Here is a 27,022-nt window from a genome sequence, read left to right as displayed (position 1 = left end):
TCAGTGACGTCACAGCACTGAAAAACGCGGTGATGTTGTTTTCGGCATCACGTTCATTTGACGATTTCCCAAGAACTATTCTATATAATTTGTTAGGGTAACTGGAAGCTCACCAGAGTACCTTTTCAGCACAGGCGAGCGTGAAAAGCTTGGTCCTGTCGGCACCATTCATAGGGATGAGATTAGCAACTCCAAATGAACAAACCCGTGCGCAGGATACAGCGGTCGAAAGTGACGTTGCCTTTTCTGCCTTTCGTGACATTATGCAGGCGCGGACCTGAAAGCAGACGACGGCGAGTACGCGGCGTACTTCACCCAGTACCGTAGCAAAGGAAGGTACAGCGTGAGGACCGACGTGACGCTGGACACAAGCGCTGTACTGACGATCTCGAAGCCTGAGAAACATACGCCTCCTCTTGGCAGATGGAAAGCTGCGAAGTCGATAATGGGTAAGCGTTTTTCGACGTGTCCTGTCCAAAGCTATATCCGCTGAGAACTAAGCTGAGAACTGCGGTGAAAGCTACGTCCTCGTTGAACCAGTCATATGCCTCTCTTTCACCACGTGGTCACGCTCGCGCCCATACACACTCCCAGAGAGCCGGGTCAGGTGACAAAAAAGAGGCGGCTAATTGGTCCAGCGGGCACGTAGCATTTACGTGATCAGCCAGCATAACATACAACATGTTTTAACGGGAGATAAGCAGGACTGGCTCTGCCCACGAAAGCCAAAGCTCCGTCCACGCGGAAGAAGGCCGATGGGTCGATGGCCATCTCCAGGTAAACCTTTCCCCGGTGGAACGTGTTAAGTGCCATCGAATGGAGGACTCCATCGGATATAAAATCCTAATTTTCGAGCAACCGAATGATGTTAAACAGACGCACATGGCGCGGTGTCCTACTCTGCGAAGGTGGAAAAGTGTGCGTTCTTAATGAGTACAGAGTATCTTTCGTCGCTAATCTTGGGTAGGAGCTTCTACTGCAGATCTCATGTCGATCACTGCTGGAGCCCCTCGCGTGCAAGCACGCTCAGTGATGGCATGCTTGCTATTGCCCGTGCTGCTTACCCGAGCGTATGGCGGCTGCCACATGCCATGCTTGCAATGACTGACCCCCGGCCAACCCAAAGTAAAAAAACAAAAAAAAAAACTCTGAATCTCCAATACAGAAAAGCCAACGCGACGGACGTCTTGGCACGACCACATGCCAGCATTGCACCTCTGCTGTTGTCAACGTGACACGAATTTGCGGGGCAGCTTTCATGCTCTTTCTTACGTACGTCGTTTTGCCACTATGGTTTCTTGTGGGTCAATAAAATCAGAACAGGCTACTCTCACAAAGCCTTCTGCTCGCCGTAATTTATCTATTTATTCTATTTATTCACCGATACTGCGAGCCATGGCAGGAGTGATGTCGATGGCAATTGTGGTGTAGACCGGCGAACGCGGCCGGAAGGCCGCAGAACAAGAACTGACACGAGGCAGGCACTGGACGCTGACTGATCTTTATGCCGATGGTGATGCTCTTATATACAATTGGTAATGCATGAGTTCAGCGCCCTCTATACACAACATATTTTTCCCCTTTAAACAAACAAAACCCCAGTAACTAGAACACAACTTTCACCAATAATTATAGTTATTCACATAGCTCTGGAACCACTATAACAGATAATTCTAGTGTAAAACATAATCATTGTATTTTCCGGGCATTCTTCTTTGTCGCTGAGGCCTGCTGTACGACGGTGCCGTGGTCAACAACTCCTGTTGGCCGGAGATGTCCTGCGCTTCGACTTGCTCTGGAGCTGGCGCCGACTCTGCTGGTGTCGACAAGATTTCAGTCTCCTGAAGTGTAGCGTCTGGAAGTGTCTCAGCACCCCGTGCAGCTTCCGCTCCGTGCGTAGCGACGGTAGCGCTGTCGTCACCTGGCGATAATGTCTCTGGGGTTCTGGCAGTTGCGACGTCCCGTGGTGATGGTAGTTGTGATGCCCCCTCTTCAGTGGGCAAATCCAGGTCGCATAACTGGTCTCTTACCGCTCCACGTCGTTCCATAACTTTTTCTACCAAGTTCCGGGCACCTGGTGCTCCTCCTTTGGCCACTACTGTCAATTTGGCAGCGTTCCATTTCTTCCCATTGTCTAAAAGGAAGGAATTTTTTCCCACGCGTTTTTTTACTTCTATTGGCAAAGAAAACCTCTGCTGTCCTTTTGGTCCTCCCCACCTCTTTATTTTTACGAAGTCGCCGGGTTCAATGATGGAGTGCCTGGCACCCCGTCTTTCATCGGTGTATTTCTTTGTCCTCTGCTGTCGCTCTTTGACACGGTGTTGCAGTTCGGCGACGTGAGGCCGCGGTTCATCGAAAAACCCTCTCTCCGGTAGTCCCACGACGTCCAGTCTTGTTCGTGGCCGCCTTCCGTGTAGCAAAAACGCTGGAGACATGCCGGTGGTCGCATGGGGAGTTGCCCTGTAAATACTCAGGTATTCCAGAATCGCCTCCTTAAAGGGACCATGAAATGACTTTTTTACTTTTTCCAGATAACTTTTACAATAAACCGTCAATGTTCACTGAATGCCGAACAGGCATCCGTTTTCGTCTCAGTTTATTAACTTCTACACAAAAAATTAATGAAATATCGACTTTTTCTCGACCGCAAAACAAGCCGTGACGTACGATGTTTCCGGAACCGGAAGTTCTCTCTGCAGTAGGAGCGAGTTGGGGTGCGCCGGTGGGTTTTACTGCGCCGATGTCACCGACGTATTTTCTGAATCGGCGCCTCTCATCGCCGCATCGCAGCTGAGCGAAATTCAATGAGATACGTTGCGCTACAGCGACAGCATGGGACTAGTCCCATACGCCGGTATGCCTGTTGGGAAGTGCAGATGGGAACAATTTGCCGCGGCGTTTTTCGCGGTCTCGGAGATGCAGGAGCGAGCCGACGTTAAAAAAGATACGTTTGAACTGTCAGCAAGAGCCACGTAAATACCTGTTCACACTCGGAGCGGACGCGCGCGTTTGATGAAGTGCTGTATTCGCGCTGTTGGTAAGCGCTTCGGGACCGATCTTTTACAATTGCAACTCGATACTGACGCGACACTCGGCAAAGAAAGGTTGGACCGGTATTGCACGTATACCTCCCACGAACTGTTACAGCTCGGCAGTGGCGTGCAGTCTGTCAGAATAAAAATGGCATACCAATAACAAAGTGTACATACCGTGCTACGAAGGTAATCCATACGGCGTTTATTTCAGCTCTATATCACACAAAACAAGGAGAGGGTCGACGAGGGTCCCTTTTCGACGAGTGTTCGTCAACACTGCCTCGGAAAACAAGGGGAAGAGATTGACCTCACCTCTTAACCTAAAATTGAGGTCAGCGATCAAACTATAATACGAAAGGGTCCACAAGGGTAGCGCGGGCATATTCCATTCAGTACGCCAGCCGGTCGTAGGCAGACGGTCTTGCGACGAAGCAACGCTGCGCCAAGTCGGAGTGCCTGCTAGGCCTATATTCGGAGAGCTTCGTCGGAGCGGGATTCGCGGCTGTTGTCGCTCTTCTCGGGTGTTTGTGGATCCAGCGTTCTTGTTCGTCGTGGTTTGTTTTAAAGGAGCGATGCAACAATTTTTGTACTGTGCACAAATACCGCTTAAATCGGATCCCTAACGTTAATGACCTAGGAAACACGCGTTCGTTTTTCACCCCACGCAATAGAAGTCCCAGAAAAAAATTTAAGAAAAACGAGCGGCGTTCACCCCCTCAACTCGCAGCCAGAACAAGCGGCCACGTGATCTGGAGCCGATTATATGCCGCCAGTGTTGATCATAGCCACGCGCAGGGGTTGGCAAAGCGCAGGACACGCGCTGAGTTCCAGACATTGTTATGGCTCGGCTGTTGTCGTCGTTGCAGCGATTGGACACGGGTCACAACCCGAATGCTTCTCGAGCTAGCAATTGTCACGAGCCCAAGTCGAGTGCCCACGCAATGCTCGGGTCCAATCTGTGAACCGCATTCAAATATCGTCACTTGGGTGTACTGCGATCCCCGAGTTACGTCATCAAATTTTGCAAAGGAGAGATTGAATGAAAATGATCGCTTTTGTCCTTGAAATTACACCACAACAAAGGAGTTTCTTGGCCAATGGTGTTGCGTGTGAGTATCCTTGAGTCCGAGGTGTGCCAGTAAGCTAGTGTAGAGAGAAAAACATTCCAATTGAATATCGTTGCACAGCTCCTTTAAGTACATTTCTTTCTTGCTGCTTGAAGTCGGCACGCGCGAGATGAACACGTAGAAAAATAAACGTTCAGTCAGTCAGAGTTTTGAGAGGAAGGAAACCAAAATAACCGTTCTGAACTTGGCCCTGCCCTACTGCGCACGCGCAGTAGTTGCTTCGTTTACCACACGATAGATGGCGCTTGGCTCTCAGCATTATCAAATTTGGCAATTTTCGCCACACATCTCTAATTATGCTACAAAATGTGGATCTGAATATTATTTAACAAAACTTTTAGGAAACATTCGCCGGCTATTTATTGTTTACGATCGCGGTGCTGGTGAGGTAGGCTCTTACCCAATAGGCGATGTGGATTAGGCTGACGTGCACCGTTTCTGCGTATGCATCGTAGTGAAAAGGCAGAGCTTTCGAAGGAAAGAAGTCGCAAAAGAGTCCAGTTTTCTTTTAAAAGTTCTATAGCAAATAATTTTTTTTGGCTCCCTAGTCTTGTGTTTTTGTGTTCCTTTTCACACCTTTTACGACGTGCGGTGGATGAAATTCGATTTTAAAATCATTTCATGGTCCCTTTAAGTGGTCTCCGCTCCAGTGCCGCCACCTGAATATACTCTTTTAAGACGCGGTTAAATCGTTCTATTTGACCGTTGCACTGCGGGTAGTACAGCGAGGCCACACAGTGTTCAATTCCTCTGTCTTGTAGGAACCCTTCAAACTGTGTCGACATAAATTGTCTGCCATTGTCAGTGACAACACTCTTTGGGTATCCTTCCCTCGCGAATAGCTCCAGCAACACTTTCGTCACCGACTGAGAAGTTATCCACGACACAAAAAAAACCTCCGGCCACTTACTGTGATAATCAATCACAGTTACTGCAAATCTGCACTCTGGAGGGGCTCGTTCCATCGGGCCCACAATATCCATGCCCAGCTTTTCCCAGGGCTTTTCGGCAGTGTTGTACGGAACGGCGTTCCAAGGAACGGCGTTCCTGGAACACGTTCCTTTTAAGAGGAACGAAGAAACGCCGCGTTCCATTTTGCATCGCTGGAACTGGAACGGGAACGCGTTACATTTTTACTGGAACGGAAAGAGTAACGGCGTTCCTTTTTTTCGTCCAATGGGGTAATTTGTATTTCATTTCTAAAAGGAAAATTCTAAGAATATAAAAAACCATATCTTTACAAAGTGCAGGGTCTCGTTAAATTTTTGGTTACTTGGGGTTTATTTCGTGTAGTCCTCGCTTGGTAACAGTCGGGTGCAGGAGAGCTAGTGGACATTTATTATTTTTGCGGTGCCCGAGAGTGCGGTACGAAACGCAAAACGTTTAGACGAAGGAAAAGACACACAAAGAGGGCCGTTTCAAACTTAGCCACTTTCTTTTCTTCCACGAATACTCATACACCCAGAAATCTAAGGCCGACTACAGCTATCACTGAACTTCCACAAACAGGCCTACAGTTACAGCAAAAGGACAGGTTACCTGACATGGAACGCACCCTTGTATCCTAAATATTGGTCACTTAAATGATACAAAAAATTAATCTTTACTTCTCCCCTTGTCCCCAACCTTCAAACAGAACAACGAATCTACACTTCACGGAGAAGGACTTGTATTTTTCAAGACTGACCTTCGAAAGTCGTACCCTCTTCTTTACTTGCTCGTCTTCCGGACACCAACATCGAGAAGCAGCCGTTCTTAAGTTCGAACAAGGGTCTTTGTTAGATTGAAACGTGTGAGATTGTTGTAAAAAGCTCATTCAATATGGGGTAAGAGTACATTTGGCTCGTCTGAATCGCCCATTCCAAACAGGAATATGGTAAAACGCTGAGATTTTAAAAGGTGAATATTCCGACAAAAAGAACCCTGCTGGCGTGTATCTTCTTCTCCTGTTGCCCTGCCATCACTGCATTCAAATTCGTATGCTGCCATTTAATGGGATAGATTAAAAAAAAAAACTTTGCTTGATCTAACTAATTATGGTGATCAGAAAAATGCGAATGTAACGTATATGTAACGATACGTTCAATTTTTTTAACTGTAACGGGAACGAGTTCCTTTCTCACAGATGGAACTTGTAACGGGAACGCGTTCCAAAAATCAGAAGGAACGAGGAACGACCTTTCGTTCCTTTTTTTGAGGAACGTGTACAACACTGCTTTTCGGGCCATTGCACTGGTTGTAGAGGGGCCACCGCGGTCTTTGCAGACTTGTCTGATGCCTTGCACACAGCGCAGCTTCTAATGCAGTTTTCCACGTCTTCGTCCATCCCAGGCCACCAATACTGCTCCCGGAGTCGCTGCTTTGTCCTGACGATGCCCGGATGCGATTCGTGGGCCATCATGATGAATCTGGACACCAATGTCGATGGAGGCACCACCCGCTCTGCACGAAACAGCACCCCCTCCAGAACAGAAAGCTCTTCTTGAATCCGCCAAAATGATAGTAGCTTTCCTGACAGACATTTCTTTTCTGGCCAACTAGATGTGACATACTGCATCACCTCTCGTAACACGCCGTCCTTCTCTGTCTCCACTTGCAATTGGTTCTTTGTTACCACGCTTGACACCACAGCAATGACCTCCTCTACTGGGTCGCACTCTGTGGACAGCAAGGGCAACCGGGAGAGTGCGTCAGCGACTACATTATCTTCTCCTTTCGTGTATTGTACAGTAAAATTGTACCTCATCAGCCTTGCACACCACCGCTCTATCCGAAGTGGCCGCCTTCCGGTGCCATTAGTAGAGAGCAATGTTACCAATGCCTGATTGGTCCGTTCGCAGCACAAAATTTCTGCCCCACAAGTACACATGCCAGTGCTCGCAAGCCCACAGACATGCCAGGGCTTCTCGTTCTCCCGTAGAGTATTTCCGTTCCTGTGGCGTCAACGTCCTTGATGCAAATGCTATCGTACGCGTCTCACCGTCGATCACCTGTTGCAGTACCGCTCCCAGCCCATATGCCGATGCATCAGTTGTTACCTGTACAGGTAAGGACCGGTCAAACATGGATACTGCGCTGCACGACGCTAGTAGGTTCTTAGCCTTGCCGAAGCTTTCCTCAGCGTTCTGGTCCCAGATGAACTCCTGGCCCTTGCGAAGAAGGCGCCGCAGTGGCTCCACCACTTCTGCATAATGAGGGAGGAAATGAGAGTATAGTATCCCATGAGCCCAAGAAAAGAACGCAACCCCACCAAATCCGTTGGCGTCTGTGCATTGATAATCGCGTCCACTTTTGATTTGAGGGGTGCGAGACCCCTTGCGCCCACATGGTGACCCAAGAACGACAATTCCTCTACCCCGAAGACACATTTCGTGTTCAGTTGCAGGCCAGCGGCCGCTATTCGCTGCAAGACCTCGCGCAGATGACTGTTGTGTTCTTTCTTATTTTTGCCGAAGACAATAATATCGTCAATATACAATAGGACGCCCTTGCAACCTTTCAATATTTCTTCCATCATCCGCTGAAACGCGGCGGGCGCCGAAGCAAGGCCAAAACAGACTCTACGGAACAGAAACAGTCCCTCATGTGTGGCAAACGTCGTCAGTGCCCGGCTGTCTTCTGACAACTCGACCTGGTGATAGGCTGACGCCAGGTCCAGTTTAGAGAACCATGCTGCTCCGTTCAAAGCGTGCAAAAGCTCCTCCGTGTGCGGCAACGGGAAGCCGTCAACGACAAAGGCCTTGTTTGGCTCCCGTAAATCTACGCAGAGTCGGATGCTCCCGTCTTTTTTTTTTTACCACCACTATTGGAGACACCCACTCAGAAGCGTTTACCCGTTCGATAATGCTTTCACGCTCTAATCTTAACAACTCAGCAGAGACTTGTTCTCGCAACATCAACGGTAATCGCCTAGCTTTTGCTGATACTGGTTTGACGTTGGGGCGCAGTTTAACTTCGTGTACCACGTTTTTAGCAAGTCCCAGTTTCCCCGCAAAGAGGAATGAAAACTCACTAAGTTCAGGAGGCAGAGGTTGTGGCCCCGCCGTTCTCTGTAGGCACGCCAGCGATGCGCCGTCGATATGCAGTCGTAGTTGTTGCACCGCATCCAGTCCCAGCAACGCCATGCCCCTTGACACCACATAGAAGCGAATGTTTGACGACACGCCTCCACGTGCCGCTTGAGCCACAAAACATCCCAAGACTGGAATTCTTTGCTGTGAAAAGTCCCGCAGAGTCACCGTTGCTGGAGCCAAGGCGAACCGTCTTGCAAATTTTTCTTGATAGATGTTTGCTGGCAAGATAGACACTGACGAGCCTGTGTCCACGACAAGCTGAATCACTTCGCCCTCGACGCAAACGTCGACTATCAGAGTGGTTCGCTCGTTCTGTGTGACTGTTAGGACACCCAACTCTTCGTTTCCGTCCGTGTCCTGAACCGCTTGCGCCCACGCTTGCCCGGTACCGCTTGAAAATGTCCCACCTTGTGACACCTCGAACACCGCCTATCTCGCGCTCTGCATTCCCGTGCACTGGCTAGGTGTCCTGACGCACCGCATCTGTAACACCTGCGGTCCGGAACTGTTGAAGAACCGCTGACTCCTGTTCCTGAACGATTTCTTGCCCTCTCGACTTGCTGAACCATGGCAGCGTCACGCCCCTCCTCGTAGACACGGGCACCTTCCGCTGCCTGCTCGAACGTCTGTAGGATGTCCATGGCCTGGCCCAACGTAAGCTGTGAACCTTTCATGAGCAGCTTCTGTCTTAGCTCCACGCTCCGTACTCCGTTGACGACTTTATCCCGCAGCGCTGCCTCAAGAAAGTCCCCGAAGTCGCAAGTACTCGCGAGCTGTCGCAGGGCACTGACGTACGCGCGTATCGGTTCTTCCTGAAGCTGTCGCCGCAACATGAATCGCCGTCGTTCGACAAGCACATTCAGAGTGTTCGTGAAATGTCGTTCCAACAACCGAAGTGCATCGGTGTAGTCGTCCGGCTCACCCCCTTTTGATGTGGTCTTCTCCGGCGTACTTCCAGTTGCAGCAGCAGTTATCGGTGGTGCAGCCGCAGGCTCTGGAACCAACGTGCGAAACACTCTTCGACCTTCCACCCCCAAACACTGTAGAAGTATCGCCTTTCGTTGTGCTGGCGGTTCCGGGTCCATTTCCGTCGCCTGCAGAAAGATCTCGAAGTCCTCTCGCCATTGCCGCCATGGCACTGCCGGGTCTCCCGGCGCCTCCAAAAACGGGGCTAACGATGGCAGCCCGAACGTATTCATCTTTGCGTTAATGGGTAACGCCACTCGCGTACTAGTTGCGAAAAACGGCTGTCATGTTGACTGCTGCCGAGGTTGTGCTTTTGTCGACTGCGCCAATGTGGTGTAGACCGGCGAACGCGGCCGGAAGGCCGCAGAACAAGAACTGACACGAGGCAGGCACTGGACGCTGACTGATCTTTATGCCGATGGTGATGCTCTTATATACAATTGGTAATGCATGAGTTCAGCGCCCTCTATGCACAACAGCAATTATACAGAATAAATAAACATGAGCATGAAAGTGGTTTACGAAAATGTGTCGTTAAGTACAGCGGTGAAATGCCCGATGGAAGGCAGCGTTACAATATAATTTTCGAGTGAATTCCAATCTTCCATTGCCCGAGGGGAAATGAATATTTGAAAGCATTGTTTTAAAATATGTTTTGTGAATGATCCTGGTCGATCCGGAGGTTAAAAAGGCGATAAATTTTTAGCGTTAATATTCAATTGGCCATGAAGGCGTGAATAGCAATAGTTTAATCCAGTTTTGTTGCCCTAGCTTCTAACGGTTGAATGGTGGCTTGTTTCATCACGTGCGATACAGATATGCGGTTACTAAATGCGTTGAGAATGAATCTCCTAGCCTTTTTTTCTAACTCCTTCCAGTTTGTTCAGTCCTTCCGCGGTGTGCGGAAAGCGAATAGTATTATCGTATTCCAGCACAGGTCTAATTTGAGCTTTTTAGGCTATTCCTCCTCTCCACTAACCTCCTTTCCAGCGTTCGCTTTGCTAAAGTGGTAACAGTGAAGGGCTCTTGGGGAGGAGTTTGTCGTGCTTTTCTTAACCCGCAACAGACGACAAATATCCCTCACGACTTTCTTTCAGACGTCCCAATTCAGAAAGCCGAAAGTGTTTTTATTTCAACAGGGCCACTGTTCCAATGCTTAAACCATTTCTTTATCAGAGGACGACGAGGCAGATATTTCTTTAACCTTTCCCTTGCCCGTACGGGTCTGTCTCGAAAATGGTTGTCGAATAAGTGGTAGCTATTGTGCGGTAACTGTTACGCAGATCTCACGCCGTTTGTCTTATGTTTTCTTTCCAGTGCGACACTGTACCTTTGCTGCAGTTGTCCACTTTGAAATGTGGCACACATTTCGTGGCGATATGTGTGTCATTATATTTTTTATATTTACCGTTTAAAGGTCTCCGTGTTTATATATAAATGTACATGTTTATGTTATGTTTGTATTTTAATATATTCGAGTGTTGCTGTATAGCAGCCGTATGTACCAACTGGCGTGCGCGTAGTCTTCTTATGTAGTGTTTGTGAAATAACATTTTCTTTTTAATTTCCTTATTGTTTCTTTAAAGCAGTATACAAAGATTGAAGTTCGTATATTTCAGCTCCAAATTTGTTTCTCTCTATCTGCTACTCCCTGTACTCCGTTCAGATTTAGGCTGAGACTGCAGTGGAAGGTATAATATCGTTGGACAACCCATTGTCCCACAACCTCGTACCTTCCACTGCAGTCCAAGTAGGTCAGCGCATGGCAGCTGACCTACTTGAGCAGCTGCCACGCGCGGAGCTGACCAAGTAGGCAGCGTACCCGTGGCCTAACGGTCATCCCGCTTGCCTTCCACGCAGAAAGCCAAGGTTCGATGCCTGGCCGTGGGTGCACGTGATGTTCTGGCAAATTCGAGAACCGCGTTGCTGATTCGAGGTTAGAATGTTCTACGTGCCGAACCTTCTACCCCGATTGTTCCAGAAGCCCACGCGTGTACAAAAGGGGCTACGCGTGGCAAGCCGAGTCAGTCTCGGCCCAGCGTCCGATTCTGCTGTTACGCCGACTTCGACGCCCGCGACGCTCTGTTGTTATCTTCTGATCCCTTTTGTTTTGGCGCAAGTTCGCCCTATTAAACGTTCTAGTTTCCTCAGTTATTCTTTGTTTCCTCACCTCTTCATTCCTGACAATATGCCGATCTTTCGGCACGTGATCACATTCTCGCCCATGTCGTCGCACGGAGAGCTGGGTCAGGTGATGAAGACTGGTTTTGCGAGAGCGTAGCTTACTTCGAATTTTCAGTTTAGGCATAAATAAAATATCGTACAGACAAGAAAAAAAAAAGCGCGTTGAGATGTAATCATAGTTTTGCTCGGAGAAGCTATTGAAGAACCGGTTTCGACTATGGTGCTTACTAAATCATTTTCGATTACCTCAATAATTTGCATGACTTAAAACGTCCACTCCAAATCACGAATTATAGCGGAAAAAAAAAAGCTTAGGGACTGCTTGTTTCTGTTAACTTTGTCGCCTTCTGAAATGTACGGAGAGTTAAATATTATTACAATGTATATAATTGTACATTTTTCTTTTTTTTCTGTCTACCGGTTGTTACCCATGAACGAGAAATAAAAAGACAGCACAAAGGAATGATCTTGAAATTTTAGCTAAGATAAAAAAAAAAGTAATCTAGGAATTACTCTCTTTGTCATCTTGAACAGAGCCTGGCAAGATATGCTCATCATCAGAAGCATCTACCGAGTGCAAGGAGCGAATTATCAGCAAAGTGATGAAATTTAGGCCTCTTTTTCGTGATCGTTCGAAGGTGAGCAAATCTCTAGTTATTTTGGATATTTGAAACAAAGCACTTTATGGTTAAGAAAATTTTCTAAACGCGGACAGGTATAGTCGGTTACAAGTTAAGAAGGTAGTAGAAGACCCTCCCCATAAGCGTGATGCGCCCGCTTCAGACGCCTCCGCAGTCAAGAAAATAGTTCGCTCAAAACGCCCCTTCTGCTTCGATGGATGGATATTGACTATAGACAGACCTTGTAGCGGGCGGCAGCTTGCGCCACCTAGCCGAGGCAAATTACTCGCTCCGGAAGGTTGACGCAAAAAGACGGCTTCGGTGCAACGAAAATTGTAACTTTTATAAGTAATGCATTGTGGGAACCATGGGGTCCCCTCTATCCCTATCCAGGCCTAGCTTCGAGCAGGCCGGGGGAGCCGTCGTCACCAATGGCGTCGGCCTCCCGGATTCAAGGAACCACGAGGCCGAATTCCCCGAAGGGGCCGGCTCTCCCTTGCCCATTTTGGGTGAACGCGCCTTCGGCACACCCTTGAGTTATAATGGACGCGACTGCTAGTGGCCTCCCCGGGCGCGTCCATTCTCCGAGGCTACATAAGCTGGCCCCGAAGGTGGGCCAGGGGCTCTCGTCGGCGGAGGCCCTGGGTCTGCGGAGCTCGGTTTTTCTTTGTGGGCCTCCGACTTCCCGTGAATCTGTCTAATGCGGCAGCGCGGGAAACCGACTGGGTGATACTGGCAATTGAGCCAGCGCCCAGACTTTTGATTGTCTAAGAGCGAAGCGTGCTGACATTGCAGTCAATAAACACGTCTTTATCCGGACCCAACGAACCTTTGTGTTTCCGAGTGGTAACCCCCAAAGGGGAAATCCCACAGCATATATGGTTGTTGGTTTTAGCTTGATAACCTTCCTACTCGAATTAGGTACATTCCGTGTATTTGCTGCGTTTGTTAAAAAAAGAAACCTGCGTTTCAGGTTTTGAAAGTTCCTGCGATCCGCGTTTTGACAATGCCCCCCCCCCCCCCCCCCCCCCCCGAAGTCGTCCTTTTCCGTTATGAATCCCAACGTGGAGACAGCAAAATGCGATTCCTCCGATTCTTCTTCGTCAAGAGAGTCTGGTGCAGCCTCGCCGCCTACGCCAAGGCGCCTCTACAAGAAGCATAAGAGCGGCGATGTCCTCAACCGAGTTGCATGGCAGCTGATAATGAACACGTACGTTCAGGTGCGACACGAACCGCCCGCCAAGCCCGGCCAGCCCAGGCTCACTGTGGAGGAGTCCTGCATCAAAGTCAGCAAACTGCTTGGCGTTGGTGTACGCACCGTCCTCGAGATTAGAAAGCAGGCGAAAGAAACCGAGGGACAAGTTGTGACACCTTCTCGGAAGCGCCCAGCAAGTGAAGGCAAGAGGCGGCGCAAAGTGAGGTACGGCGAGTTCACGTTGTGCGCGCTGAGATCGTGCGTCCACCGTTTCTTTCGACAGAACGAGGTCCCCACGGTCAAGAAGTTAACGGCCGAATTCTGCGCGAGCACTGAACTTCCCTCGTTGAAGGCTTGAACTGTGCGTCGCCTTCTCCACGACATCGGATTCGAGCATGACAAGAGGGAACGAAACTCCCGGTTGATTGAACGAGAGTACATAGTCGCCTGGCAGCAGAAGTACCTGCATGAGATCGCACGTCACCGACAAGATGGTCGGCAGATCTTCTACTTGGACGGAACATGGGTGACGGCAGGGCACACTGTCTCAAGGCTGTGTGTAGACACGACAGTGGCCGCGTCTCACGACGCCTTCATGCGTGGTCTCTCGACTGGCCTCAAGCAGCCATCGGGGAAGGGCCAGCGTCTTATTGTCACCCACATCGGCAGCGATGAAGGCTTCGTCGACGACTGCCTGGACGTGTTCTTTGGACAAAAGACCGGTGATTACCACGAGGAAATGGATGGCGCCAGCTTCGAGAAGTGGTTGGACGGTGTCCTCTACAAACTGCCGACAGGAAGCGTTATCGTCATGGACAACGCTTCTTACCATTCACGGCGGTTGGAAGCAGTGCCGACGACGAGTTCCCGGAGGGACGACATCCGACAGTGGCTGACGTCAAAGAAAATTTAATGGGACCCCAAGATGGTGAAGAAGCAGCTGCTCGACATTGTGTTCTTGGTGAAGCCACAGCACCTAAAGTATCCTGTGGACACTGCTGCCGAGACAGCTGGCTGCACTGTGGTCAGGCTCCCACCGTATCACTGCGAGTTCAACCCCATTGAACTGATATGGGCGCAGATCAAGAACGGCGTTGCTGCCCGAAACACGACGTTCAAGATTGTCGACGTAGGGAGACTCCTCAACGAAGAAGTTGACAAGGTCACCACTGACAACTGGATTAATGCTGTCAGGCACGTTATTGACATTGAAGCAAAGTTTCGACGAGGCGGTGCCACAAGTACCCACATCCAGCCCATCATTATCCAGCTGGATGGAGAGGACACCCCATCCGAGAGTGACCTGTCTGGTCACTGGTGTCGAGCCCCTTGACGAAGCTTAAGGCCACCATTATGGAGAAAGCGTGGAACATCTCGGAACACAAAACGGTCCTTTTAAGGACCACTCATTTGCTTTAAGATCGGATTGTTGTTCTTGACCACCACTAACCTCCGTGTCTCATGTTTTCATGCTTCTCTGCTCGCTGCCGTGTAGCATTTCGATATGCAGCCACCAGACAAAGTTTTTATTTTTGTTGCGATAATGTCTAAGCTGGTCTATACATTGCAATGTGCCATGAATCACCAGTATAGATTTCAACTTCAGTAGTAGTAAAGGTGCACCAGCTTACACAGATGGTAAACAAACCGTTGCTAGGGGCGTTGCCCGTTGCTAGGGGCGTTCCTATGTGGGCGGGGCCTGATCCGACCAATCACAGCGCAGGAGGGCGGGGACAAATCCAATCCAACCAATCACAGCGCAGTAGGGCGGGGCCCTTTCCCTCTCTCCCATCCCAGTGACCAATCGGAGCTCATCGAGGTCCCGCCCTCTGGTGACGCACGCGGCACGTGCCTCCTGGTATTACGCACGTGCCTCCTGGTATTACGCAGGTGATGTTAACCACGTGATTTTCCCCGGGTTCGAGTTGTGTCCGACAGAGGGCGCTCACGTGATGTCATCAGGGTTGGTGTTGCATCCGACAGAGGGCGCTGCGCTGCGGTCACATGACGGTCACGTGGGATATCATCAGCACGGCTCCCATCACGTGATTCTAACCACGTGATCTCACGCAGGGTTCGAGTTGCGTCCGACAGAGGGCGCTCACGTGATGTCACACAGGGTTCGTGTTTCATCCGATAGAGAGCGCTGCGCCGCGGTCACATGATGGTCACGTGACATTATTCGAATCGCTGCGCGGTAAATGCCCCTTTTATTCGATAAAAAAGGCTCCGCGGCCGATTGGTACTCGACCGCTCTAACTTCAGCTCAGAAGTCCAACACTCTACCCCCTGAGCTACGAGCACATTGCTTCCTAGAGGGCTTAACCCTTCGTAGTTGTCCGTGTTGACAGCTGTCTGATAATAACCACGTGATCTCACAAGGCTTCGTTCGACAGAGGGCGATATAGGATTTGAATTGCCTCGCGTCTCACGTATGATGTCACAGGGTTTGAGCTGCGTCCGACAGAGGGCGCTCACGTGATGTCGCACAGGGTTCGAGCTGTGTCCGAAAGAGGGCGCTCACGTGATGTCACACAGGGTTCGTGTTTCATCCGATAGAGGGCGCTGCGTCGCGGTCACATGATGATCACGTGACATTATTTGAATCGCTGCGCGGTAAACGCAGGTCATGTGTCCATGGTCGCGTGACGCGTTGCTCGTATTGCTATCACGTGATTTCGCCCGCGCGCGATTCAAACGATGCTCGCGAACTCGTAACCTCGTGGCGGCCCCTTGGCTGTTGCGAATGGGGTCTCCGACCCGCTGAATTTCGGGCTCATGTGACGGTCCCAAATAGAAGCAGCAGCTGGGTCCCGCTAAATTGGGGTGAATGTGAAATTTTAAAGCTCGCGGACCGTGATTGATGTTGATCTTGCGTAAAGCTTTAAAGTGGCCCTGTTAAAATTCGGGGGCAAGCTCGTAAAAACTTTGCAAAGACCCAGCGAATTTTGGGAATAGGCGCCATCTAGTGTTCAATGTGTGAAGTGGTCCTCGTCAAAATTGGGTACCATCTGGTGGTAAAAGCTTCGAGCCGCTATAAATTTTGGGCGTCATGTGAAGGTCCCAGTTAGCACCAGCTTGATGCCGCTAAATTGGGGGTGATGTCACGCTCACGAACCATACTAAGCTGAAAAACAGCGTAAAGTTTTGAAGTGGCACTGCCATATTTGGGGGGCTGGCTCCAGCGTGTAAAACTCTGAAGTGGCCCTGATGAAATTTCGGGCCCAGCGCGTGAAACTTTGCATAGTCCCAGCCAATTGTGGTGTATCCGACACCTAGCGTTAAAACTTTGAACTGCTCGAAGAATATTTTAAACTTCAATGAGATGAAGATAGCATTTCCTCTTCTCGATTTTGCGCGAACACAGTTTACATCTGGGATTTAGGCGTATGAGTTGACACCTCCCTTCATTGATTGTGCTCGTTTTTCTTACTAAGCGTCTTCATTGTTAGGGCATGAGTGACATCTGGCGGTGGGGGTGTGACCTTGCGACATGTTTTGCTGAAAAGTTAAATTGCTCGTGTCGCTAAGGCGTGCTCATCCGTATTTTCGCGCGCGCGCAATTCAAGTCCGGGCTTTGTGAGTTGTCGATTGCGTTTGTAGATGGCGCGCACCTGAATCCCTTGGCTGGAGTGAACTTTTACCATTAGTCGCAGGTCATGTGTCCATGGGCGCTAACGTTACTCGTCTTCCTATCACGTGATTTCGCGCGCGCGCGATTCAAACGATGCTCGCGAACTCGTAGCCTCGTGGCGCCCCCTTAGCTGTTACAAATGGGGTCTTCGACCCGCTGAATTTCGGCGTCATGTGACGGTCCCAAATAGAAGCAGCAGCTGGGCCCCGCTAAAATGGGGTGAATGTAAAATTTTGAAGCTCGCGGACCGTGATTGATGTTGATCCTGCGTAAAGCTTTAAAGTGGCCCTGTTAAAATTTGGGCCAAGCTCGTAAAACTTTGCAAAGACCCAGCGTATATTGGGAATAGGCGCCATCTAGTGTTCAATGTGTGAAGTGGTCCTGGTTAAAACTGAGTGCCATCTGGTGGTAAAAGCTTCGACCCGATATAAATTTTGGGCGTCATGTGAAGGTCCCAATTAGCACCAGCTGGGTGTCGCTAAATTGGGGGTGGGGTCACGGTAAAACTTTGAAGCTGGCGGACCGTGTTAAATCTTGGTTCAGCGTAAAGCTTCGAAGTGGACCTGCGTAATTTTGGGCCAAAGTCTTGAAGCTCACAGAATGCGCTGGACCCAGTGATTTGTTTTGAATAGACACCATCTAGCGTTAGAACTTTGAAGTGCTCATCCCTGAAATCGCTGACATCTGGTGGTAAAAGCTTCGACCCACTAAATTTGAGCGTCATCTGAAGATTTTCTTAGCACCAGCTAGGACCAATCTTCCGTAAAATTCACGACCACGATCTGTACATAAACGCTTGCTTTTCCCCATTTTGCGAAAGACAATTTTCAACGGCCGGACAAGCTCCTGTCCCGTCTTTCGAGATATGGGGACGACGGTGAGAAATCGTGAGAACGTATCGATCACAAACAAAATGTATCGTTTTCCATCATTGTATTTGACAATTTTTTAATTTCCACTAGGTCAGCTTGATAGACGTCTCGAAGTGCCAAGGATAGCGTTTTGCGATAGACGCGAGGGCGCTTGGTTTCCCTGAACAGCGTATATGCGTCCGATCCTTCTAGAAACTTTTCCGCCGTTCTTCGTCCCGTATGTCGTGCGAGCTTGTTGATTCCACCAAAAGAGGCTGGATGACTTGCTTCGTAGTAGACGGCTTTGCTCCCCTTCTTTTGTGACGAAGACATGTTTCTGGGCGCACCGCTTTGTTGGTCGGTAGTGTCGAGCTCGAAACGCACTCAGGTTTAGGTGACAATTGATGAGAGAGGAAACTGCGCCTCTCATCCAAAGAGGCTGCCTGTTGTACAGCTCGTAGTGCACTAGGTCTACAATGTTGGATCCCTCGAGCGGCTCTCCGTGAACCACCAGCGTTCCCTCGGGGGTGTAGGCAATTACCGAGGAAATCGCGGCGAGGAGCGTCTCGACTTTCCCTCGGTGACGTGGGTGAAAAGCGGAAAGAATTTCCTCGTCGTTAAAGTAATCCTTGTCTAGAATTTCTTCCATGCTCTCTCGACCAGGCGCTGCGAGGCACGAGGTGGTGCGATAGAAACGGGATCAGCAGGAGCCGGTTCGGTCGGCGATGCGGTCGGTGATCCTGCACTCCGCTGCTCCGGGGAAGCGGTACGAAGGCGCTTCGGCGAAGTGACCGAAGAAGAAGACTCACCTCGACGAATGGTCGCCCGCGCTTTGAGGCTTTGAGGAAGCCCCCAAGGGGGCGGGGCCAGCCCCGACCAATCACAGAGCCGCAGGGCGGGGCCTCTTCCCTCTCTCCCATCCCAGGGACCAATGACAGGGTCGGGGCTGGCCCCGCCCCCTTGGGGAGGGGGGGGGGGCTTGATATTGTCCGTCTTGCAGAAACGCTGTGATGAAGTGAAGCGGTCTTCCATAGAGACCTCAGTTTTGAGCCTCCCGGACTAGTGTAATGTACAGGATTGAATCTAACGTTTTCAAAGCCGATAAGAACCACAATGCACAGATTGCAGCCAGACTTGTTGCCAAGGGTAGAGTTGTGAAGTACCGAAAAGTTGTTTTCGAGTGCTTGGGTGGCTTCTAAAGCTGCTTTAGAATGAATGGAGGTATTTCTGGGTTTTGTGATGCTATAGGCTGTAACAGGCCTAATCGCATTTTCCGCTGGTGCCCCTGTAGTGCCCCCATCAGCTGGCCCAGAGGTCAACTATATAGTGCACGTCACGATTCGGGGTCCCTTCATGCACCCGGATCAAGTGGGTCGCCTCCTGGAAGGCCTGGGGATGTACTGTCTGAGCGAAATTGTAGGATTAGTCTAATGGGCTGCTAAGAAGTTATCCCATACAACGAATCATGCAGAGCCCTTTGAAGGCTGAGGTCTAAGGCTTGCAACGAGATCAGATAGGTAGGTGGTCACTTCCCACTGTCGGTGTGAACTCGCCATACCCCTCGGCTTGGGGAGCTCCACGTTAACCCTCAGCTCTCAGGCCCGAGCCTGCTGTACTCGTCATACTTTTGCACCAATAACGCCGATAATGAGTCCATCTTGTCCAGTCCAGAACCATTTCAAATTTCCCTCATGGCCCCTTATCCAATTCCAGGTCGTGAACTTTAAAAGCAGAGGGGCGTGCAATTTATTTTCTTCTTTGTTCAGGGTGCATTCGTTCTGGCAATGGGTATCTAAAAAGGATGGCTGCGATAGTGTTTAAGTAACGCGGCTCGGGAACAGGCTTTTTGTGCGGTGCCACTCATTTCATCAAATGACATTTCCCCGACAGTTTGTTTCAACGCTGCGACGTTTTATCAACAGATTGTTTCATCGACACTCGCTCATCGACATATCTTGCTATGTTTCGTCAAAAAGATCTTTGTTTGGTTAGGGGTGCGCTGCTTTCTTGGTGAGCAAGTTACGGGTACATGCACGGGGGCAGGACCACCCTCACGCGCTGCTGCGAAGCAACATGTACGGGTGGGCTGGGTGGGTCCACATTTTTGTAATGAACTGCTGGATACTGTCACCGCAAAGCGTCGTGAAGTGGGTGGGTCGGATAGTTTAATATGTGCTTCAGTGATAAACGCACAACAAAATGTTCCTACAGCGTGCAATTTGTGTGTCGATGAAACTTCACAGCACAGTGTGGCAGTATCGATGAAACGAGAGTCGTAAAAAGTTTTTAAAACGTGTCGATGAAACAACAGGGACCCTTCTTTCCAAAGGTTCCATGGAGGCTCTGACAATGAGGACTGCAAGATTGCCTCCAAGAAGCTCAATGTTTTTTACACGAGTCTGTCTTTGCCAAGGCAGACCAGAAAGACGATGGCAGATTCAGAAGAGCTCGTTCGCGGCTACGACCTGGTATAATTCAGAGATAAACATACATCAGAAATGTAATTAGGCGGTTTGAGCTGTTGCTTGATTCAAACATTGTTGATTTTATTCTTATAAAGACAAATCATTCTGCCACTTGCATTCGGACCAAGATCAGGACATCATGAGTATTCGGTATGTTTTCAATTCTTGATTTAAACAAATATTTCGCATATAAGAAAGCCACAATTCATGAAGCGGGAAGCTGCCCTTACAATCAATTTTTATTGACATACTTTTCATGTTTTACAAATTATTAAACCAATGCTGCGATCCAATATTGTGGACACATCTTCCTTCTAAAGTAAATTGGAAAAATTAGAGCGTCTTTACTGGTAATACCTCAGACCGCGACGCGACGCGAGTGGAGGTACGACGAAACATAAACTTACGACTGACAGCGCCTCGAGGGCAAGCAGAATGTTCGGGAGCATTTGAGAGAACCGAATTTGCTTCCCTCGAATTCCCTGGTATTTCTTTCAAAAGAAGACATCAGCTTATTAACGTCCAAAACAATATCAATTAAATGTTTGTAACATACTCATCACTGCGCTTTATCATTTGTGTGCCACCTGTATGTAACAGCTCATTATTGCGAACGAGGGTGCACCCGCGGGTACTATACTTCGTTTCAGCTTCCTTCCGAGCGCAGCCAAAGCTACGTGTGGCCGGAGCCAATCACACGCCGGCAATAGGTCACGCGATCTCGGCTGCACTTTTGTATCACTCCGCTGCGCCGCTGGTCGGCCGCGGCGCCCGCGCTCGCCAAGTATTTCGTCTGCTACGGGTGTATCAACGATATCGTCTGCTACAAGTTTAAAAAGTGCCCTTTCACGTTCTAAAACTTAGTCACAGGAGATGTCGGTACGTAGGCTGGCCGCTCTCATTTGTGTTCGAGCTTTCCACCTGTTCGGCATAGTTTCGAGTTGTAAGTACACGTTGCAAGGTCCCCGATGACCCGGCCGTTGACGTTTCCTTGTATTGTTTGGATATACCAGGGCTCGAGGCGCAGTCCTTTCCACCAGCTTCTCGGCGTTCAATGTGATCGGCAGGTAAAGGGGTGCCCCTATTTGGCCGTGGATCTGAATTGTAGTGGTTGGACGCTTTGCTTGTTTACAACGCATTCGCGGTACGACGCGGCCGGAGTCTCCAGCCGAATTTGAAAGTTGACATTCATCACGACTTCTCGCGTCTGACGCCCAAACGTGCCTTTGCGAAAGGGCGTTTTGAAGCGACTCGGTGAGGAAAGCAGCAAAGCACATGATTCGGCGATTACGGGAACGAAATCACACAGAAAAACCGAGCGCTGCAGCCATGTTGCCCAGCGGATATACATATTTTCACCAAACCACATGCATTTACATATATTAATAGAAACATAAACTTCAGAGATTTGATTCGCTTAGTTGAAAATCATTCTGAGCAGTACACATCTGCAACATTGTGCAGTTTTTACGCACAAAACAGTTATTTTAAAAGAAATTACTTTTGTGAACCACTTTGTGGTGCGTAGGAATACTCTTGTCGAAGTTGCGAACCGTCCCCCAGCCTTTGGCTGCGCTCGGCCGGAAGCTGAAATGAAGTATATCGCAGTCATAGATTACCGTGCAGCTGATTGCGACGCGGAAACTTGACAAGGACGCCACGTTTCACAGATGAATGCATACTGCTTCGAAGGCGTCATTTCAGTAGACAGACTATTTATTAACGCCAGCAAAGATACGGTCGAAATTGGGCAAAGACACTTACTGCGTTCGCCGTTCACTTTTGCCCCTCCCGCACAGCCCACTACACTTATAAAGAAGAGTTTGGTGACCGCTGCATTTTAACGTCGCTCCACGGAAACCACTGCGAAGAAAAGCCGATGCCTTCACGATGTTGAGACGCAACCTGAGGCAGAGGAGCAGTCGGCGTTCGACGTAGGTACGATGCTAGGCCTTACTCCCGCATCGAAATTTTTGATGGCAATGCTATCGCTGGATTCTCACGCTGTCGCGCAGAACCTATTGCGAATAAAAGTGGACGCGGTTACGACTTAGCGACGTATGCTCGTGTAAGTGAAAAACCGCATTAAAAAACAGAATAATTGCTGCAAGATACTCGAGTCGTAAAAAGTCTGCCCGGCAGCCATGTTGAAAATATTCATTTGCCAGAACAAGATTGGTTCGGGCAGGTCGTGACGTCACGGAAACAACGGGACGCGATTGGTGGCGGAGGAATACAAGATTCTCTTTGAGGGGCATTTGCCGCTACCTTCTTGACTTGTAACCGACTATAGATATATCGTTTATAGAAGTGTGATCGTTAAGTCAGAGTTAGGCTGGGGCTCGTGTTCAATCAATCAAGCCAAACGCGCACGCAGCACCTCGTAGATATTTTACTTCACCTTTCTCGACTGAGCGCGGGGAAAGAGATTGTACAGGAGCCGTGCCCTATCCTTGCCCGGCGCGTAATAAAAAAAGACAAAGTATATAAAGAATCCAGTGCACGGGCCTTGCGTTGGTAAACACAGAAATTGGGGGAGACAAGCTGGACATGGCGCCCCCTATAGTTCGATCTCTTTGCAAACACATCAATCACTTTAAAAAAAATGTTCGACTGTAGAAATGTGCTTAAGCTTTATTTTTTAAAGAAGAAAAGTAATCTCCGAGCTGTTTGTTTGCATTTATTGTCTATTCCGTAATGTTCTCAAAGTGTAATCTTAACGTACAAAACGTTTCCGCCTCAGGACCAAAGTTCTCCGGATGACGCTAGGATAAAGATGGTAGCCTACGCTGGCGCTTTTCAAATGAGGACACAAAGTGACCCCAAGGACCTGCCCCCCGATCGGGTTCGCGACTTGGCGGTTAAGGACGTCAACAGGACCTCCGGCGACGTCACCGTCACGATCTCTTGGACATCCACCGGTGCTAACCTGGACGCCGGCAAAGGTAGGCGTCGACGCTAGTTCTCGTTGCCGATCTTGAGATGCGTTTTCCTAAGGTCAGCGTACGTTCACCAGCTTCCGACGGTGTACACTCTTACTTTCGGTAACATGCTCACGGCGGCGTGAAAAAAGTGACGCTTTGTAACACCTACTATAGACATTTGCATCGCTTATCACCCGGCTGAAAATTGATGAGTCACTGAGTTGTGGATGTACCGCTCAGCAGCTGAGAAGCGCTCTCAGAAGGAGTTCCACAGCCCAGCAGACAAAGATGGCACCGCGCAGGAGGCGATTTTAGCAGAGGTCGATACTTAGTTTTACATTAAGTCTAACCGCTGGCGACGGTATGGTTTGGCTGAGCCGACCAGGCAACGCCAAAATTGCCTAGCCACGCGCTGTATGTCTTTCTGGGGTTTGTGATCACCGGCTAAATAAATGCCAAAGAGAAAAAAAATCATGAGCCATTCCACTCTGTGAGGGTGAATGACCAGCGAAGCTGTTCGGCAGATGACACAGACGTGACACAAAATTTTGAACAAAAGCACGAACACATATATTGTCTTGATCGGTGGTCATCGTGACGAAACGTACGCACACACATGTCGAGGAATATCGACGCCCCGAGACACGCGTGACGGGACCACCACCCGGTGGAAAGTAGACACGCGCGACGGGACCGCCACACCGGGGAAGAAAAGTAAACTAGGCACGCAAGCGCTTGGAACGATGACAAAGAGAGGGCGTTGTGAGCGTAGACATGGCCCGAGTTTCACACGAAAAATGAACGAAACCCAGTAGACAAGCGCGACAGGACCGCCACTCCGGGGAAGGAATAGAAACTAGGCACGCAAGCGGGCTTTGAACGGCGGTGCGAGCGTGAACGTAACCTGAGTTTTTGTTGACGCAGGCGAAAAATGCACGTAACCCTAGCCATAAACAGCATCGCTGTAAAAAAAAAAAAAAAGGAAGGATTGCGACACTTCTACACTGCGTTATTGATTTAGTCGGCGAGAGGGACAGCGCAAAAGCGACGAGCGCCGTGACTCAGCACTTTTGGCGCTTCTTGATCCGATCCATCGGAGCGTTGGTCTGCGGTCAGACTTAAAGTGAAACTGAGTATAGCTGTTACTCGAAGGGGGGGGGGGGGGGGGGGGGATCGCGAAAACCGGCGTTGCATTAGTCTGCTTCGGAATAAAAAAGTCATATTTCATTTGCGTAAAAAAAACAAAAAACAATTGACGCGACTAAAATGATCTTTTTGCGATGCTTTCCACGGCAGGCCACACCGGAACTTGGTGTGTCGTTCTCGGCCCGTTCATCAGCTCGTATGCAATAGCGATGATGCGACGATTTTTAGATGTCACGTGTTGCCTACGGTACTTTATAAAGGGTCGATGCTTTACTCGGGCGTCTAAAGTCTAGGTTGTGTCACGACTCTTTCCAAGTCATTCCACTTGCCATTGTCAAAGTAAAAAAGTAAAAACAGTCGTTAATCACATATTCAACCGTTACCGGATTTGGCATGTATGAAGGTATAAAGCTGAAACTTTTAATAGGAGCCTTACATCGAACGCGCAAAAGTAAAGCAGACAGAAAAAAAAAAAGACTTAAAAAGCTTGTGTTTATGTTTTTTTCTAGGTTGCATTTGAGTGCACGAGGATCGTGAAGTACACTTCTCTGCGGATAGGTGACCTCACTACGGAGTCGGTGGTACCACTGGATAGATTATGAGTCAAATACACGAGCGTGCAATAACGACATTCAAAAGTAGTCACAGACACAAGTTGTATTTTGGGTGACGCACTAAAGTGATAAGAAGCGTTGGGCCTTGTCCTTCCTTTAAATGGATACCCAAATGGAAGCTGAAATATACTTCTCACGTTTAGAAATGAGTTGAACATGATAACGAAATCTGCGAAGGAAAATCGCACGTTTGTATAAGAACAGATGGCTAAGTTTGTTATTCCAAGATGGCAGATTCCGGCGAACGCTCGAAGAGCAGACGTCGGAGAGCGCGACGCGTCTCTGGGAGATCCGGTGCCTTCAGCGCCTTCGGGGCGTCACGTTTCCCTTCGCGGGCAAGGCTACAGAAAGGCTGGGCTGGTTGTGAGCTTCGCCACATGGCGGCGTCAAGGCGTTACAACCTGACCGTTTGAGATGCCCTCTCCCCTTGCCGCAGGGAGAGAGGAGAAATCCGGTTCGGTCAACTTCGACGGCGCTCGCGCGCTTACGCAGCTTGCCCCCGTACTACGCGGAGCGGCGCTACTTTTATGGGCATTTTGACGCAACGACATTAAGATTATTCGTTTTCAAAACAATTTATGTGATTTTTGGAGAAAAAAAAAATTGGTGTCTTAAGTGGTGTGTCCAGAACGTGGTTCGCATTTAGCAATAAAATAGTTGCTAGAATTTTGTTGCAGTATGGGGAGGAGGAGCGACCGTGACGCCCCAAGCGGTTTACTTTAGAACTACGCGAATGGGGACAACAGATACAATGATTCAGCGCTCGGCCGACATAACCGAACGCGGCGTCAGCGTTCGGCTGAAGTTCGTGTTCTCCGGTGCGTGGGAGGAGGGGCTCTTTTGTTTCCACACCGGCTTGCGTGAACAATGCAGCATGCAGGGTCCCTGCTCTGCACAAAAGCCAAAGTGGGTCAAGCTCGCATTCTCTGAGGATAGATCCGGCACTTAACGTCGCTTCGTCGATTGTTAGTATTTTTTACATTGAACTGTGCCCCGCGCTCTATTGTAGATGATGACATGGACATTCCCATAAGGCCTGCTGGCATGTGCGCATGCCTTGTGTTGACATGTGCGCAGGCCTTTCTTGTCGCCACCGAGGGTGGGGAAAACAAAGGGGTCAGAGCGCCCCCTATAGTTCGATCTCCTGCCCAATAGGGCATATGTCGAAGATGATAGCCTTTCATATGGTCAAACAGGAATATAATTAAATTTGTATAGCTACGACATTTACTTTAGCATATCCGTCTCCGGCAAGGTCCAACAAAAAAAGAAGAGTTTTTTTTTTTTTTTAAAAGGACGTTGTACCTTAAAAACCGGATACGGTAAATAAAATTATGCGATAACTCTATCAAATCGAACTTCCTTTTTTTTCTACATTACTTGTAGCAATAAATTGACTTCCGATTGAAAGTGTCCTTTTTTAAATTAAGCCTGGGATTTTTTTCTGGTGTTTGTGGAGACTAACATAGAGGACGAAAACAGGACGACACGTTTCTCCATCTGGAGAAACGTGTCGTCCTGTTTTCGTCCTCTATGTTAGTCTCCACAAACACCGTAACTTAACCAGCACGCTCCATTTCCACGAGAATTTTTTTCTAACAGCGGTTTTTTGTTTTCTATGCTTTGCAGAACTTTCTTCAGGTTCTACAGTTCTAAAGATCGTATTTCAGTCCCTAACATTGTAGGCCACATGAAACAGTCTTTGTTGTAGTGAAACCAACTTGCCAGGATGACATTAAAAATGCGGTGCGTGCGTTATTTTACAGCAACTTCTCTGGACCTGAGATCAAGCTTGGATTTACGTGAGCTCATCTACAACTTCCAGGAAGCAAAGCAGTTAACAACAAATAGCGTTCTGGAAGGCTCTCTGACCCCAGAAGACCCATACCGGTAAGGGGTAATCGGCTGCTTCGTGCTATTTTCGGCCCCGTAATATGTGCAAAAAGCGGAACAGCGAATTTCTCCCCTAAATTTAGCGAGCAAAGCCACATCAGGTGGCTTCCTGTCACGTTACCTACACGCAAATTCAGTTTACCCGCCAAGTTTAATGGAGAGAGTGACGTCATATGATTTTGTATCACGTGACTTATACGCAAAATCAGTATCCCCACTTGATTTAGCGTAAAAATTGACGTCACGTGAACTCAACACCAGTTCAGTTCCCCGCTAAATTTAGTGGGAAAAATAA

The 27,022-nt window shown here is 49.0% G+C and overlaps 1 protein-coding gene across 1 annotated transcript in view; it reads left to right on the top strand.

Annotated features, from left to right (window-relative positions):
• Positions 1–26,728, top strand: part of LOC115316830 (calcium-activated chloride channel regulator 1-like) — a 72,455-nt gene extending 45,727 nt beyond the window's left edge. The window contains exons 6-9 of the mRNA XM_040212453.1: positions 270–449; positions 11,920–12,023; positions 22,894–23,095; positions 26,601–26,728. Of these exons, the coding sequence (XP_040068387.1) occupies positions 270–449; positions 11,920–12,023; positions 22,894–23,095; positions 26,601–26,728 (614 nt within the window). The remainder of the gene's footprint in view (positions 1–269; positions 450–11,919; positions 12,024–22,893; positions 23,096–26,600) is intronic.
• The last annotated feature ends 294 nt before the right edge of the window (positions 26,729–27,022 follow it).

The sequence above is a fragment of the Ixodes scapularis genome, unplaced genomic scaffold, assembly GCF_016920785.2.
Source record: "Ixodes scapularis isolate PalLabHiFi unplaced genomic scaffold, ASM1692078v2 PGA_scaffold8__174_contigs__length_109621045, whole genome shotgun sequence".
NCBI lineage: Eukaryota > Metazoa > Arthropoda > Arachnida > Ixodida > Ixodidae > Ixodes > Ixodes scapularis.
The sequence above is the reverse complement of the archived record's forward strand: the minus strand, read 5'-3'. Positions and strand labels throughout refer to the sequence as shown.